We start from the raw sequence: 16708 nt of genomic DNA, 5'->3' as shown, positions 1-16708 counted from the left end.
CTTTTTTTTTCATTTTAAAACATTTTGGTGATATTTACATATCACCATAGCTCTACTGATTCTGAAAACTGCCAATTATTCCATTATATGGATCTATTATTTGCATTTACTCCCAAATGATAAAATATATTGGTTATATGTAAACACATTTGTGTTCATGTGAGAGTACTTCTGTTCATAGAAGTAGAATTCTTGGTCAAATAACTATCTCAAATGTTAATGAACTTTTCCAAATTTTCCTTACCTCAAATGTTAATAGACTCTGCCAAATCAACACCCTTTCACCAACAGTGTGAGAAAAAGCACTGGACAATCTCACTATCATGGTCTAACATCAACCTTTTCAATATGGTGAAGTCAAAATTTTAGTTCCTATGTTAAAGTTAAAACATGAGACAGTGGTACACCTCCAACATTTAGAACTCAACCTATGATTTTCAGCTATTTCAATCAAATGTTATATCTAAATTACCTGATTTCTTTCTCATTGTCCCACAGTACTTGTTCTAAGCCATTATTTATAGACACTAATGAAAGCCAACCTTTTAGAGAGCATTTCTCTATTGCCTCTCTTCTTTAGGTATAAAAATATTCTTGATTCAAGTTAAATATATAAATACCAATACATCTTTGATAATAAAATATACATGTTGATTTGCTTGAGAGCCATGAAGGAAAACTAATGAAAATATGAATACTCACAAAATAAAATAACCATCCAAACATCAGGCACCATGAGTTAGTGACATAAAAAACTTGAATTTTCATTTGGGTTTCATAGATACACTCTCTTATAAAAACGTAATTGTGAACAAGATTGAAAATAAAATCTTCTTACTGAAAGTAAAATCTGATTCTAATATCCAATACCTATATTAGTTTTCTATCATGGCTTAACAAAAATTGCAGTCGAAATCAGGAGCCTAGACAATGGCCATTCATCATCTCTCAGTTTCAGTAGAATAGAAATTCTACAGGACTTACTTGAGTGCTGTACCCTGGTTGTAATCAGACTGAATTCAATTGTTAATGGGTTTTACTCTTACCTAGAGACAATGGAAATCACTTACTTCCAACACATTTAGATGACTGGAAGAGTTGGTTCATTGTGCTTGTAGATTTGAGGTTCATAATCCCAGGTTGTGAATCATGGAACATCTTCTAGAGCTCACCTATATAACTTCTGTACTTGGCCCCTTCCAACTTCAACACTAGGAATAGCATGTCTGTTTCAATTAATGCTGCTAATCTCTCTGGTTTGCTGATATATGAAGAAAATGATCAAGTACTAGCCTGGCAAGGGTGAGCATAGAGTTGAAGCCACAGTACTGTCAAAAAAAAAAAAAAAAAAAGCAAAGTACCTGTTTTTTATGTTTTTAATTGTAAAACTAGTATACAGAAGGGGTACAGTTCCATGAGTAAGGTAATGAGTACATTTCCTATCAAGCATTGTTGCCTCCTCCTTTGTTTTTCCCCTACCATCCCTTCCCTCCCCATCTCCCCAAAGCCCCCCTACCTGCCCCAAATTGTTAAAGGTCGTTTTCAACATAATGTCTTATACATCTCATTGTTACAATGGGTAAACCTGTATCCTTATTTCAGTATTTTCTTATTTCCCTTCTCCTCCCCAAATTAGAAAAATGTATATACAAGATGCAGGACACTGACATCAAATACAGTGAAAAAAGGGGTTATACCATGGGGAAAGAACATAAAAAAGAAACAAAAAAAAATCACATAGTACATTTTAAATACGTTAAAAACAATAGCAAGAAAGAAAAAACAAGTTGTGTCCCTATCTTGGGATTTATTTCACTTAACATCATCTTATATGGTCATATGTACATAGCTTTTGACCTTTTCTGCTTGTCCTAGACTTATACTAGTTATTGCAAATAAGGGAAACCATGGGACTTATGTTTCTTTGGGCCTGACTTACTTCATTTAATATGATTTTTTCCAAGACTTTCCATTTCCAAACAAATGGGGTGATGCCATTCTTTCTGATGGAGGCATAGAATTCCATTGTATACATATACACCACATTTTCTTGATCCATTCATCTACTGAGGGGGCATATCTTAGCTATGGTAAATAATGCTGCAATAAACATAGTCGTGCTGGTAGCTTTAGTATAGCCTTGTTTGTGATCATTCAGGTAAATGCCCACAAGTGGGATTGCTGGGTCATAGGGGAGCTCTATGTGGAGTCTTTTGAGGAACCTCCATACTGCTTTCCAAAATGGTTGAAGAAGTTTACACTCCCACCAACAATGCAGTAGGGTTCCTTTTTGGCCACATCCCCTCCAGCATCTGTTGTTATTAGATTTCTTGATTACAGCCATTCCAACTGGGGTGAAATAGAATCTCAATGTTGTTTTGATTTGTATTTCTTTTATGGCTAGAGAGGTTGAGCATTTATTCATGTGTCTATTGGCCATCCTTCTTTCCTCTTCAGAGAAGTTTCTCTGTTAGTCTTTATTGGGCAGTTGTTTCTTTGAGGATCTGTTGTTGGGGGATTTAATTTTTTGAGTTCTAAGTATATTTTAGATATGAGGCCCTTACCCATTGTATGGCTAGTGAAGATCTTCTCCCAATCCATGGTCTTTCTATTGATCCTGCTATGTACTTTGCCATGCAGAAGCTCTGCAATTTCATGCAATCCCATTTGTCCAACCTTTCTATGATTTGTTGTGTTTCTGGGTCTTTATTAAGAAAATTTCAGACTGTGCCAAGGAGACCTAGAGTTTCTCCTATTCCTTCCTGTAATGTTTTCAGGGTGTCTGCTTTGATGAGGTCTTTGATCCATTTGGAGTTGATTCTGGCACAGGGTGATACATAAGGATCTAGCTTTAGTTTTCTACAGGTGTTTAACCAATTTTGCCAGCACTATTTACTGAAGAGGCTTTCTTCCATTCTATATTTTTTAGCTCCCTTATTGAAGATTAGTTGGCTGTAGGTCTGTGGGTTCATTTCTGGATCTTCAGTTCTATTTCATTAGTCCTCAGGTCTGTTCTTGTGCCAGTACCACCCTGTTTTTATTACTATGGCTTCTGGCTTATTCTGCCTATGCGATGCTGAGGAATTGAACCCAGGGCCTCATGCATGCAAGGCAAACACTCTACCACTGAGTCACCTTCCCAGCCTCAAAGTATCTGTTTTTAAAGAGCTTCTTTAATAGCCAAGCCCACATAGATCACATCCATATTTTAAAGTCAGTTTTCTTGGGACTTTAACAACTATACAAAAATTTAACAATAGTAGCTACCTAATTTTTGAATGCTCAGAGGCTAGAATTCTTCAAGAACCATCTTTTAAAGTCTACTTGCCACTCTTTCCAGATCACAGTAGCATTAAACCACAGAGAAGGGCCTTCTTTTTTACACTTAAATCTCCACATAATGACATAAGTGGTAGTAGTGGAAAAGGTAAGAAGACATTAAGAGTATTTACTGAAGTCGCTTTATTATTACGTCTATAAATGGAATAAATAGTGATTATTTGTGGTCACATCTCCATATGGGCAAGGAAATAAATAATATCACTGACTTCTCTCATTCTGAATATCTATGCTGATGAGGCCACTGAATCATTTTGGTTTCAATTCGTTTGTTAGGGTATAAGAAAAAGGACTGCAATAATTTTTAGAAAACTCAGCTATTTTTAACATATAGATGTACTTCTGTCCAAAAGTATATTTTAATGTTCTCTGAGGTTATATATATTGAGGAAATATGAGGAAAAGTAATATGTGAGACAAAATCATGACAGATCTTATCCTATATCCATTTTAATGAAGATAAAGCTCTAGAATATTCACAGGGCTGTTATGACTTTGTATAATGTGGTCTAAAATGTTCAGAGCTAGAACACCTTAAAAGAAAATAGATGTAGGTAAAATAAAAGAGACCATAAGAGTGATTTTATAGATAAGGTCATAAAATTACTTTTAGGCCAGAATTTAACTTTGAAGGACAGAAATGTTCTCTTGAAGCTGCTTCTTTTTCTTCTTCTTATAATAACAATTATTATATATTATTATTATATAGTCGTACAAAGAGATTTCAATTAGATAAATCAGGTTATGAGTACAAAGCATCTCAACCAATGTTACCCCTTCAATCATCCTCCCCACGTTTCCCCATTCCATCTCTACCCTAAAGTTAGGTAATCCAATTTTTACATAATGTCTATTGGATATAATGGCTGCATTTGCTCACCCTTTTCTCCTTTCATTTATGTCCTCCCTTTGCCCCCCCCATGTTTCCATTTCTAGTATTCATTTTTTCATCATAACAGTAATTACTTATTATATCAAACTAGGTGTCCTATATTCTGCATGTGTTTGTTCCCAACAATCTAAGAACTGAGAAAACCATCCCAAGCCATCAATCAAAGGGTGGAGCTTGAATTGCTAGTGCTGTGAAGGGTTCACTCCTCAGTCTTTTGCTCCAATACCCCAGGACACACCAGCAGTCTTCCTGATTTAGACTATCATCACAGTTCACCGAACAGGGGTGCAAAAGTGATCACTTTTAAGACAGTGTCTCACTAGTTTCTCAGCCTGTACCAGGATTATGGGCTTGTCCTAGTGTATATAGCTCATCATGGTTCCCTATATGTCATGGTGACTACCAAATGATCTATGATTTTCTTTCAAGTCACAATAGAGGAACCATTTCTGGGGACAAAACCTAGAAATAGTCTTTGCCTGTAGAAAACCAATAGGGAGATAGATTGAGACTTTTAGGGTTTCTTGGACAAAGGAAAGCTCAGAACAATCATTAAGCACAATATAAAGGAGACCATGGTAATGATAAAAAACATGTAGTAATCAATCTAATGTGTGTTCTTTATATCAAGAGTCACAAAATATAATCTTATTTCATTATTTTTACTTTGTGGATGAACAATCTCATGAAATTCATAATAAGGCTCGGCCTAGCAAAATATTATTGATAACGTGTGCCCCTACAAATGTCATACAATGCCTTTTTGTCCTTACAGCCTTCTCAGAGTAATTGTTATTACAAAATTAGGGGGACTTTTTAAATAAAAATAAGTAAAATAAAATGCTAGAAAGAAAAGGGCACTACTATGCAAATGTGAAATGCTAATTAACAATTGGATAAATATGATTGCATACTGAGTTGCCTTTTTTGTTGTTTGTTTTCTTTTTCTTTTTTTTCTCTCAGAGCTGAGGACTGAACTCAGGGCCTTGCACTTGCCAGACAAGTGCTCTTCCACTGAGCTAAATCCTCAACCCCATGGCTGCTAACTCAGAAGGCTACTTGACAAGAGTCCTTTGCCATGAACTCTGGAGAGGAAAAGTGTTTACTCTTTCATGGAATTATGATATCATCGCAGTCCTTCCAATTGTTTCATGTTTAAATGACCTCAAACTCTTAAAATACAGTTCTCATTCCAAGATTCCAGATTAAACACAATATAAAACATTTAAATAATCCAACTCCTTTTCTTATTAAAATGCTAGATTTATTTTTCTCTAACTATTGCAGGTCATTTGCCAAGAAAAACAAATGCATTTAATTCTCTCGCATGGGAATATTGTATTTGTAACCCAATATGTCCAGGCCAGCAAGTCCTGTTTAGTCATTACTGAGTAATCCTGTGTTTCAAATTACTATGTATGGTTTCATTCTATGAAAATCTTGAGTTGCCATAGGATTGCTAACATTTTCCAAATAACAAATCATACCTTCACATAGAACTACTGGAAATGTAAAACTGGCATTCTTACTTGTCTTTAAGTCGGCAGAAACACAGTTTTACTAGTTTCATAATTTTCTCTTCCCAATTTATTGAGATTTTAGGATACAAAATGGAAAAATATCCCCATGATTTTCTCTGATGTGTAGCATACCTCACTTCGCAAATTATTAAGAGAAAATAATGAATAACTTTGTAACTTTTTCTCACCTCTGAAAAACTAGAAAAACTTAATACCTTGCACTTAGTCTTAGTGACCACAAGATAGTGTTGATCTTTTCAGTTTTAAAAAATGAGTATGTGAAGCCCTTTGGTATGGAAAACAAGGCTTTGAGAAGTGTATGTGTTCCCATTACTTATTTACATTTGTATCTCATAGCACAGAATTGGTTGCGTCAATATGAATGAAATTTGTTCAATTTCATTTTCCTGGCAAAGTGTATCAGGCTTAGACAACTTTTCCCCGAGACATTTTATTTATCAAATTAATCAGCTGAGGTTTGCTTTTAGAAAGCCAAATATAAAATGTTCAAATCTACTAGATACATCTGATTCCACTGTGTCAGAATAAATGAGATCTAATATTGTCAATCTGGAATTGTTTAAAATGAAATTTGTGATAAAACATAAAAATGAGTTTGCTTCTCATTGTTTTGAACTCTTACTGAGGGAAATGGGCTACTACTGCCACCAAGTGTTAGCACTTGAACATTGTAATGTGTTTTCAATTTTTAAAAATACTACTATGTGCAATTTAAAGTATAATCAATGTCATCCATCATACCATGTTTATTGGAATTTCAAAATACTTACAATGTCATTAAGGTAGTAACTATTGAACATGGAGGACATATCTGGGACATATTTTGCCAGATTTCATTCGTACACATGGCAAATGCATTACAAGATAACTTTCCAGTATTCCAAAGCTTTATTCTTTTTGTCCCCCTTTCTCCCATTTTTCTCTTTTTCAAATCACAAATACAGGAAAGTTTTCTGAGGGCCATTGAATGTTGATGGGATCTGGACCTGGCATCTAACCAACAGAACAGGCATAGAGAGTAGAAGGTAAAAATGTCCTGGCCATATGAAAGGTACACACTCATACAGATTACATATGTTCATGCCTATATACTTCCATGTTGCAAAGATCTCTTTGCTGGCTTTTTTTTTTTTTTTTTGTCGGTCATGGGGCTTGAACTCTGGGCCTGAACGCTGTCCCTCAGCTCTTCGGCTCAAGGCTAGCTCTCTACCACTTGAGCTACAGCGCCACTTCTGGTTTTCTGGTGGTTTATTGGAGATAAGAGTTTCATGGACTTTCTTGCCGGGGCTGGCTTTGAACCTCGATCCTCAGATCTCAGCCTCCTGAGTAGCTAGGATTACAGGAGTGAGCCACCGGCGCCCAGTGCCGGCTTGAAGAGAGAAACAAACATATTACAGTAGCCCATGGCAAGGATCTGTGGCTAGTAGCTAAGAACTAATGCTGGTCCCTAAGACTTCTGATTGGCCTGCTAAGTCTTAAAGATGGCCTCCAATAAGAGATAACAAATGGAAGGACACACAGTCACAAATTGTGGAGCAAATTTTCCCACACCTTGACTACAGCTTATTTCTCCTCTGAGCAGAGGGATAAGCAAAGCTATTCCTGAATCCCTACTACTGGGGTCTTTCAGATAATAGCCTTTAAAATTTAATACGAATATTTCATTGTGCAGTATTTAAATCAAAAAGGTCAAATAAAAACATACCTTTAACTCCTAAAGTACATTTCTGACTCTTATGTTTAATGCATTCTGATAGTATATTGTCTTGGGTAGTGTTCTAGCATACTATAAAATTTGTGTTACAATCCCAATTTTAGGGGGAAAACATGACAATTTGCTGCTTACGGGTATGACAAGAAAATATGAATACTGTTTTAATACAAGACACATTAAAGATCAAAAATGTTGCCAGTCAGATATAAAGTAAATCCATCATCTTCTTTAAAATGAAAACAAAGGAGAGAGAATCCCCTTAGACTAATATGGTCAATTTATAAAGCTCTCAAAGCCCATATGGAATGATCCACATGTCTTTAGAGAGATAGATCAAGACTATCATCAGGCCATTCTCAGCTAAGCAGAGCAAGGTTAGAGTAACTGTATTCAGAAGGGGACAATAAAGCCTAAGTATGTCCGCAGTCTGCACTTTGAGTCAAGCAGGCTTCATCTTCAGCAAAGCACAGACACAGTAAAATTGAATGATGCCTGTGTAGTGGACAAGTCCCAGGGCCGTGGCTAGAGTCCTGACCCAGGAAACCCTACGCTGGTCTCAATTTTCAGCCAGAAATGAATAAATGACCTTGACAAACTTAGCTGCTTTCCCACATGTAGCTCCTCTGAACTTTGATGGACTGATGCTCCCCGTCCCTCACCACAGGAAAGTAACAGAGGGGTCTACCTTGGAATTGTTCCTCTAGCTTCAATCCCTGTACCACTTTGTTGAATTTTCCACCAAGTGAGATAAAAAACAGGACACAGGACACAGGACATAAGGTGGTAAAATGCCTATTGTTGCATCAGGCACAAGGTTAGGTGTCTGCCTATACTGTGTATCATCCCTTTAAAAAAGTAGTTAAATACAATAATGGTATGTTACTTCTATGTAAGGGATACTTGTGCTAACTACTTTAATGGAGGAACCTAATTCTCTCACACTTCTGTGTGATGCTACTATATAACATAACTATAATGATAGTATGGATAAGAGTCCTAACGCTCCCAGAGGTAACAAAGATGAGATGGAGTTAAATCACATCTATGTAAAGCAAACTTCATGTGTTTAACCACAGTATTTTAAGGGTCCCTATGCATATCCTGTATGGTCTTGGGAGGACATATATAAGGGCATATATAATGCGGCGAAGAATCCCATGGCTTTTCCCCTTGAACCAATGGAACATTGTAACGGGCAAAGTGCTTTCATATGTATGTATTTGATTTACCCCAAGAGTTTCACCGAAGGGTGGGGTGGTGATGGTACAGACAGAACTTTGTACTCAAGCTGACCGAGGTCTAAAGATCAGGTCTGAAGTTCAGCAGCGCCACAACCTTGGATGAAACCACCCCTTGAGTTTCCTAATCCGAGAAAAGGCGGGAAACCACCTTCCAGGATAGACTTGAGGGTGACAGGACACAAGCGTAACTGGCTCCTCAAAGAAGCATGTGCAATTAAGTGTGGGTCGCGCTTCCTGTGTGATGGATCGCGGCTCTTAGGGCGAAAAGACGAGGCATGGGTCAGAGGAGAAAGGCCAGTGCTCCTACTCGGTCAGGTTTTCTTTATTCCTACACCCTCCCCCCCTCCCACCAAAGTGTAGAACGTAAGTTCGTTCATATCTGCGTCTCCCACTCCACGGGCTTCAACTGAAGCCCCTCGGTGTTCCAACCACCCTCCCCCACCACGCGCCTCAAGTTACTCCAGGGTTGCCTGGGTTGGACAACGTACACCCAACCTTGGCCCCCCCACTCCCCACCCCGCCCCTCAAATGCCACGTCACAAGCCCCCTGAGAATGTTCACTGGACACCTAGTTTAGGCCGGAACACCGACGCGGGACCATCTCGACGCGGATTGGCTGTCGTCCGGGGCAACCAAGGACGCAGTGGTCACGTGGGGGCCCCCCAGCCGGTATTTAAAGGCTGCCCCGGGCGGGTGCCCGCTCAGTCCGGCCAGGACGGCAACGGTGAAGCACCTGGGTTGAGAGGGAGCAACAAGGTAACGCGCGCAACCCCTGCCTCCCCCAGTCCCCAGCCCGCACCTCTGCCGAGGCGGGGGTGCGTGGGACCCGGGAGAGGCTCTCACTGCGTGTCGCCCACCAAACACCTTCCTCCCACCTCCACCATCCTTACCCAGCCCTAGTCCCAACCCAACCCACCCCTGGGGCAAGACCACCCGGGTGCGAAGGAGAAGGCGATTACGAGGGAGGAGCGAGTGGAGTGGAGAAGAGGAGGAGAGGGGGTCCTCGTGGAAGGAAAGGCGTGATCCCAGCCACAGGCACGTGGCGGGGGGGGGGCCTGCGCTGGGCGCACCCCCAGACCCCCCCACCCCGCCCAGGCGGACTCTCAGATCTGGTCAGACTTGAGGACAGCTTCTAGGACGCTACCCACTGAGGCCTCTGCGAGCTCCCCGGAACCATGACCCAGACCCTCAACAAGAAGGAGGACCCTCTCAATCTGGGCGGTGGCTGGTCCTCCTCCGTCCCCCTGCGCACCTGGTCCTCCTACCATCGAAGACGCAGGGGCGCTCCCATTTACAAGCGGCGCTACAACTACGGCCCCAAGCCTGAGTTTGAGCCACCCAGGAAGCAGCCCAAGCCAGGGCCGCACGGCTCCTCCGATCCGTGGTTCCAGCCCCGCCGGCGGCAGCCCTACTGGGCCGCCGTGTGCTCCGACTGGGAGCGCTGCGGAGGCGGCGGCCCCTGGCACCCTCCGCTGGCGGGATTCCGGAACCCCCTCTGCCCGGTGCTGCAAATGATCCGCGTGTACGGTCTGCACCCTTTCTGCCTGTGCTGTTGCTCCTGCTGGCGCGAGCCCTGGAACCCCGGCTGGATGAGACCCCCCGGCCGGAAGAAGCGCTGGGGTCACCACCACCACCACCATCACCACCACCACCACCACCACCGGGGACGCGGCCTACGTCGACACGCCGGGGGCCGTTCCTTCCCCAGGAGCCAGCAGGTAGACCTGAGCAAGCTGCTGCGGCCCGTCAACCTGTACGGGTGGCGGGCGCCGGGCATGAGAGCGCCCAGGAACACCACCCAGTTCATCATGAACCAGGTCTACCGAGACATGCGCGAGCAGGAGAAGCTGGGGCACCAGCAGGAGGTGCTGCGTGGGGCACCGCAGGCCCAGGCTGGGGAGCTGCCTTCCCCGCCAGGCTCGCCCCTGGGTCACTATGAGCCCCTTACCGGCGGAGAGGAAGAAAGTCTCTATAGCTTACTGCAGGATCCTTCTCTAGCCTTGAGTCCTGTCCCGGTGGAGGACGAGTCACCCTTCCTGCCACTGATGGAGGAGGAGGAGAAAGAGGAGAAAAATGATGAGTGTGAGCCGGTAGAGTGTGATGGAAAGGAGGAGGAGAGCGAGGAGGAAGGGGAGGAGGAGGAAGAGGAGGAGGAAGGAAGTGGAGAGTCCGAGTCGGAGACCGAGGAGGAAGAGATGGAGGAAGAAGAGGTCCAAGAGACTGAGCAGGGCGAAGAGGGAGAAGAGGAAGAGGAAGTGGAAGAGGAAGGGTTGGAAGAGGAGGGGCTGGAGGAGGAAGAGCCGAGAGAGGAAGAAAATCACTTGTCTCTGGAAATGCCTTTGTCAATCCTCGTCGGGGCGGAAGAAGAGCGAGATGACTTTATAAACTTTTCTTATTTAAACTCAGAGCAGATCATTCCCAAAGTGCCACAGGACGCGCTATTTATGCTACAGGACATTAACAATTAAACATCTGGATGGGAATTGAAGAATGGGATGGAACTGATTTGAGGCTAAAATGGATTGGCAACTTATTTAAAAAAAAAACACGAATTCAGAAGTGAGTCCCACTAATAAAACATATCTATGTAAACTCTTCTTTGGCCATTATAAAGTATTTAAAAGTTGGTGTGGATGTGTATGACTGGGGGTGGGGGTGGGGAAGCCTTCAGATACAACTTTACTGGAAATAATTAAAGGCCAACTATTTTATTACTGCAGTTTGAATGCTTTCGTTATTCTTTCTAGACAATTGAGATTACTCAGACCATGGTGAAAATACAAATTGGCTTATCTATTGAGCTGCAAATCAAACATTCGTAAGCATAAGCAGTGGTAACTGAATGCCTCCCAACTGCTCTTCTAATGTCATTTTATAACAATTTTTCTACATTTTGTACTTTGCAATCAAGAGGTATTTTTTTTGTTGTTTTTGGTGGTGGTGGTGGTGGTTTTAGGTGCTGATCTTTAGGTGCTTGAACTCAGGGCACTAAACTTTCATGCTTAAGGCTAGCTATCGCTTGATAAGGCTAGCTTTCTATCACTTGAGCCACCGCTCCATTTCTGGTTTTTTCATGTTTTTGGGGGGTTTTTTTTGGTAGTAAATAGATAAGTCTCACAGACTTTGCTGCCCAGACTGGTTCTGAACTGAGATGCTCAGACTTCGGCCTCCCGAGTAGCTAGGATTACACGTATGAGCCTTTGGCACCTGGCACAGTGTTCACTTTTGAGGGTTGTATTTGGTTACCCTATCTGCAGTGTCTTCTGGCAATGCTCATCTATATTCCTTGTTCCACAGTGCTATGGATCTTCCTCAGAAGAACATGAAGTTGCTTCTGTGGAACTGGTTCTCTGCCATGGCCTCAACAATCCATAATCCATCATGGAGAGGATTCCCCATGGTCAGAAGTCAGCTCCAAGGTAACTGCATACCACAGATACCACAGAACATGGCTTAGGTTTTGAAGCCTTGTTCTTGGATATAGTCCTCACATAAGTTCAGAGGAACTGTATAGTTTTTGCAGAATGGATTTTTTAAAATCAATGAGTATTTGCCTTTTGGGGGTTGAATAACATTATGCTTCCTAATTTATTTTCTTATAAAGGAGATTAAAACAAAGATTGTGCATGTGAGCCTGTGTGAGCTATTTTTTGATACTATCTAAACTATTACCTATGGTAAGTCCTTTCTTCCTGAGCATTGAATGAAACATTCTAATTGTAGCACATTTCCAGAATACTCCCACATGAATTACACCTTATAACAGATCATACTTCTTAGTTTGAACCACCACTTAAAGAGAAGACTAAAGAGAAGACCAATTTAAAGAGAAGACCAATGGCAATATCTTACCTGGATATTGATTTCACTCATATGCCAGAGTACATTGAAGTTTTTTGGGTTTTTTTTTTTTTGTCAGTCATGGGGTCCAACTCTGAGCGCTGTCCCTGTGCTCTTCAGCTCAAGGTGAGCACTGTACCCCTTGAGCCACAGTGCCACTTCCAGTTTTCTAGTGGTTTACTGGAGATAAGAGTCTCAGGGACTTTTCTGCCTGGGCTGGCTTTGAACCGTGATCCTCAGATCTTAGCCTCCTGAATAGCTAGGATTACAGGCGTGAGCCACTGGTGTAATAATCTATGCAGCAGCACTCTAATGTCCAACAAGATGCACAAAAGAAGAAACTCAAATATTGTGGAAAAAATTACATCACTTATTACAAGTTCCAGCAACGAATAACCAGTTGCACACTAAAAAGCTCTAGATGTAAATCTAAATAGCCTATTTAAATGGTTCAAATTATTTAAATGGTTCAAATTTGTCACCATATGCCTATTATTGTTCAAGTGTATTCATAGAGAAAAAATCAATATTCTCCCCCATGCAGACCAACCCTCCTAAGTCAAAATCCACACAATCACTATCCTCATGATGCTTGAAATAGGTCAAATTTGAGTGTAATCTTAAGTCCATCTAACATTTGCATTTCCTCAAGTCAAATTGCAAATTTAAAAACAATGCTTAAAAACAATGCATGCCAATTGCCTATGTACAGAACATTATTCAATAGTCACAAAGGGATACGAACAATGCTTCAGAAGCTTCTGTTCTAATCCATGAGACATCATTCAACAGTTACTATATTTCAAGGAAGCAAACACTGAATAGTGATAAGGACATAATGGTGAATCAGCAGAATTCCCATTCATGTTGCTCATGTTTAAGTAGAAAACCCATAATAATTAGACAAGTTGGTCACTGCAGTTCTGAAGAAACACTATGAGAGGATAAAGAGTATCATCCTTGTCTACTGTATGAGAAGAAGGACTCAGTGTAGAGGAGCTAAGAGGAGCAGGGTGAATTTAGGGACTGAGGGAGGATTCGTGTTGGAAGGGACAATTAAAATTGAGATAGGCAGAAGCCATATTATCTGATAATTCCTAAAATAGACATCAGCAAAAGTTAATGAAGGAAGAAAGTTACTGGGGTTTTCTACATGAGGTTGTGTGTGTGTGTGTGTGTGTGTGTGTGTGTGTGTGTGTGTGTGTGTGTGTGTGTGTGTGTGTAGGTCCTGAGGCTTGAACTTAGAGTCTAGGCATGTTCCCCAAGCTTTTGTGCTCAAGACTATGGCTATACTTTGTGTTCATGTCTTCCCACTTGAGTAGTTAATTAGAAATAAGTGTCTCACAAACTTTCTTGCCTTGGCTGGTCTTAAACCACAATCCTCAGATTTCAGCTTCCTGTGTAGCAATGATAACAGATGTGCAGCAGCACAGATATTAAGGTACCTTTATAAGGTGAGAACGATGCCAAGTACTTGGATCTCACCAAAGAATGAATTTAGAGGACACACAGAGAAGTCTTTAGCAGAACAGATTTAATTAAGCAAAAGCTAGAATTGATTAAAGAAGTACTTATATAGCCTAAGTACACCTCCAAAGGAAACAGACAGTGGGAAGCTTGACCAAGAGGTCAAGTGCCTCATGCTTTTAGCCATAGGCAGTTTTATAGATAGTGGTTGATGATTATTATGGTTAGGCTAAGTGTATGTACATCATTGTGAAATTTCCCAAGAAATGGGAGGTTATTTCCACAAAGGAGAAAAGGGAGTAGTGGTTTCCCTAATAAGGTGTCCTCAGAGCCAAGATGGCAATGTGAGGGGAAATGTGAAACAGCACCTACAAATGACAATTCAATACAGCTGGCTAATCTCAAGAGTCTGGAAAATCCCAGCTATTATGCAGTAGCTTCAACCATACTCAACTGTTACTCCAGAACAAAGGAACTAGAAGTTTGGAGACATGTACCAGGACACAGTGTCATATCAGCTCCCTGAGTCCTTTGTTATTATTCTAGTTTTGCCTTCTCTGTATCTCACACTCTGTATCCCTCTTTAAGGAAACTATATCCTTAATAATAGGAATAATAAGGGAAGGAGATATTTTCTTCTGAAACTTTTTCTTTTTATTGGTCCAGTCATGGGGCCTGAACTCTGGGCCTGGGCACTTTCCCTCAGCTCTGCAGCACAAGGCTGGCGCTCTACCACTTGAGCCACAGTACTACTTCCGTCTTTTTTTCTGCTTATGTGGTGCTGAGGAATGGAACCCAGGGCCTCATACCACTCTACCACTGAGCCACCTTCTCAGCCCTTCTGAAACTTTTTCTTCTGCAACTGGGTGGGGAGAGCGAACCAAATAGTAAATGATAGTAATTGTTTGCATCTAGGGGTTGTGACTTGATACCTGTTTCTTCAGAGAAGTTGACTAGAATATCTCATAGACACAAGTACAAAGAGAGCCTCTTTAACCTGGAAAGTAGAAATGAAATTCAGCATTTAAAAAATGATATGGTGAACACTCAATGCTTGAAGGATTGAGGTTAAGAGTGGGAGTGGCTAGCTGAGGCTGTTCCCCGATAATCCTGGGAAGATCATCGTCATCCTGAAGCGGCCTGTTCCTTGGTCCATAGTGGCTTTATTGAGCAGATCTATTAAGTTCCCTTTGAATCAGGATAGATTTATTAACACGGAAAGGAAGAACATGTATCAGCTTGAGTAGCTTAAATTACAGTGGAAGTTATAGACAATACCTGCCTAGTCGTGCAAAGTCTTGTAGAACCTTGACAATTTCCTGTAGGTTAAGGCTGAATGCTTTTGAGAGACTGGGATGTATCACTGGTACTTAGATAGTTTCTGACATTCCCTACTAAAATTCCCAAGAGAACAAGAAAAGGTATCAATTGGACAGTTCTGGCTGGACATCCAGATAAGGAGAAGGGAATGTCAGAGAAAAGGAGATGGGGTGTCTCTGGAAATCAGAGTAAGAGGAGGCAACAAGCATACCAAGGAATATACCTGACCACCAAAGAAAAGGGTTAAATAGGCATTACTTCTACAGAGAAATCCCTTGGCCTTGCTTTTACAGGAAATTCAGTTCTGAGAGTGACAACATCTCACTATCCAGAGTCAAACACTTCACAATGATACAGCCTTGACATGGTTTGTTTCTTAGTTCCAAGGTGGGGAAATGTGAACTTTTGGAGTCTCTTCTCTTTTCCAGAACAAATTGTTAGGAGGTAGAGGTATTATAATTCAAACTGCCATTGTTGGGCAGTTTGCTCAAGCTGGCTTGGAACTGTGATCCTCATATCTCAGCCTCCTAAGCAGCTAGGATTACCAGTGTGAGCCACCAGAGCCCGGCTTAGTGTCCTTCTCAATGATTGTGTCAGGTTTCCATTTTGGAAATTCTTCTCTGCCAGCTGAAAATAGACCTATGCTTCTAAGAAAGGAGGCTGGTCTCTCGGGAACCCACAGTAAATCCAAAGGTAGGGCTCTGAAATGATGCTACATTGTCTTTCTTTTTATTTTTTGTATATGACAGAAAAGAGAGGATGTATAAGACAAGCACATCAGAAGAAAGCATTGCTGTGCACATCTTCCCATAACTAATGGAGTGGTTGGAGCAAAGTACTCACATGTCCAATACAAATCAGGCCACGGCCCTTCAGGGAAATGGCTGATGGCTGTGTGGCAAAAATATTTATCCCCAAAAATATTTATCCCCAATAACCAGGCAAACAAAATGAGATCGGCATGAGATGAATAGACTGCTACAGGATGGGATGACCTGAAATCCACGAGAAGACTTGTAAAAGTCAGGAAATGAGTGGGCTGGGAGGGGTGGGTGAGAATATTGCAAAGGGTAAAATTGATCAAGATGCACTGCACTCAAACTCCTTCAGTGAATGGCAACTCCTTTGTGCAACTATGTAAAGATAAAATACTTTTTAAAAACGTAGAGAAAAAATCCTAGTAAGGATGAAACTGCAAGGATCTGCCTTTGGATGATTTCTACTGAGTTGGTGTACGATCGAGGGAGACTGACATGCAGAGGCTGCAGGTCTAATGCCTATCTAGCTTGCTTGGTGAAGCCCACCACTTTGTTATGGACTCTTTAATGGTGGCCATCCTAATTATATTTGAGTA

The 16708-nt window shown here is 41.3% G+C and overlaps 1 protein-coding gene across 1 annotated transcript; it reads left to right on the top strand.

Moving 5' to 3' along the window:
• The first annotated feature begins 9902 nt into the window (after window positions 1-9902).
• Ccer1 (coiled-coil glutamate rich protein 1) lies at window positions 9903-11195 on the top strand. The gene has a single exon (XM_042693021.1). The coding sequence runs from the start codon at window positions 9903-9905 to the stop codon at window positions 11193-11195; it is 1293 nt and encodes a 430-aa protein (XP_042548955.1).
• The last annotated feature ends 5513 nt before the right edge of the window (window positions 11196-16708 follow it).

This window comes from Dipodomys spectabilis, unplaced genomic scaffold (genome assembly GCF_019054845.1).
Source record: "Dipodomys spectabilis isolate Male_0828 unplaced genomic scaffold, ASM1905484v1 ptg000163l, whole genome shotgun sequence".
NCBI classification, from domain to species: domain Eukaryota; kingdom Metazoa; phylum Chordata; class Mammalia; order Rodentia; family Heteromyidae; genus Dipodomys; species Dipodomys spectabilis.
The sequence above is the reverse complement of the archived record's forward strand: the minus strand, read 5'-3'. Positions and strand labels throughout refer to the sequence as shown.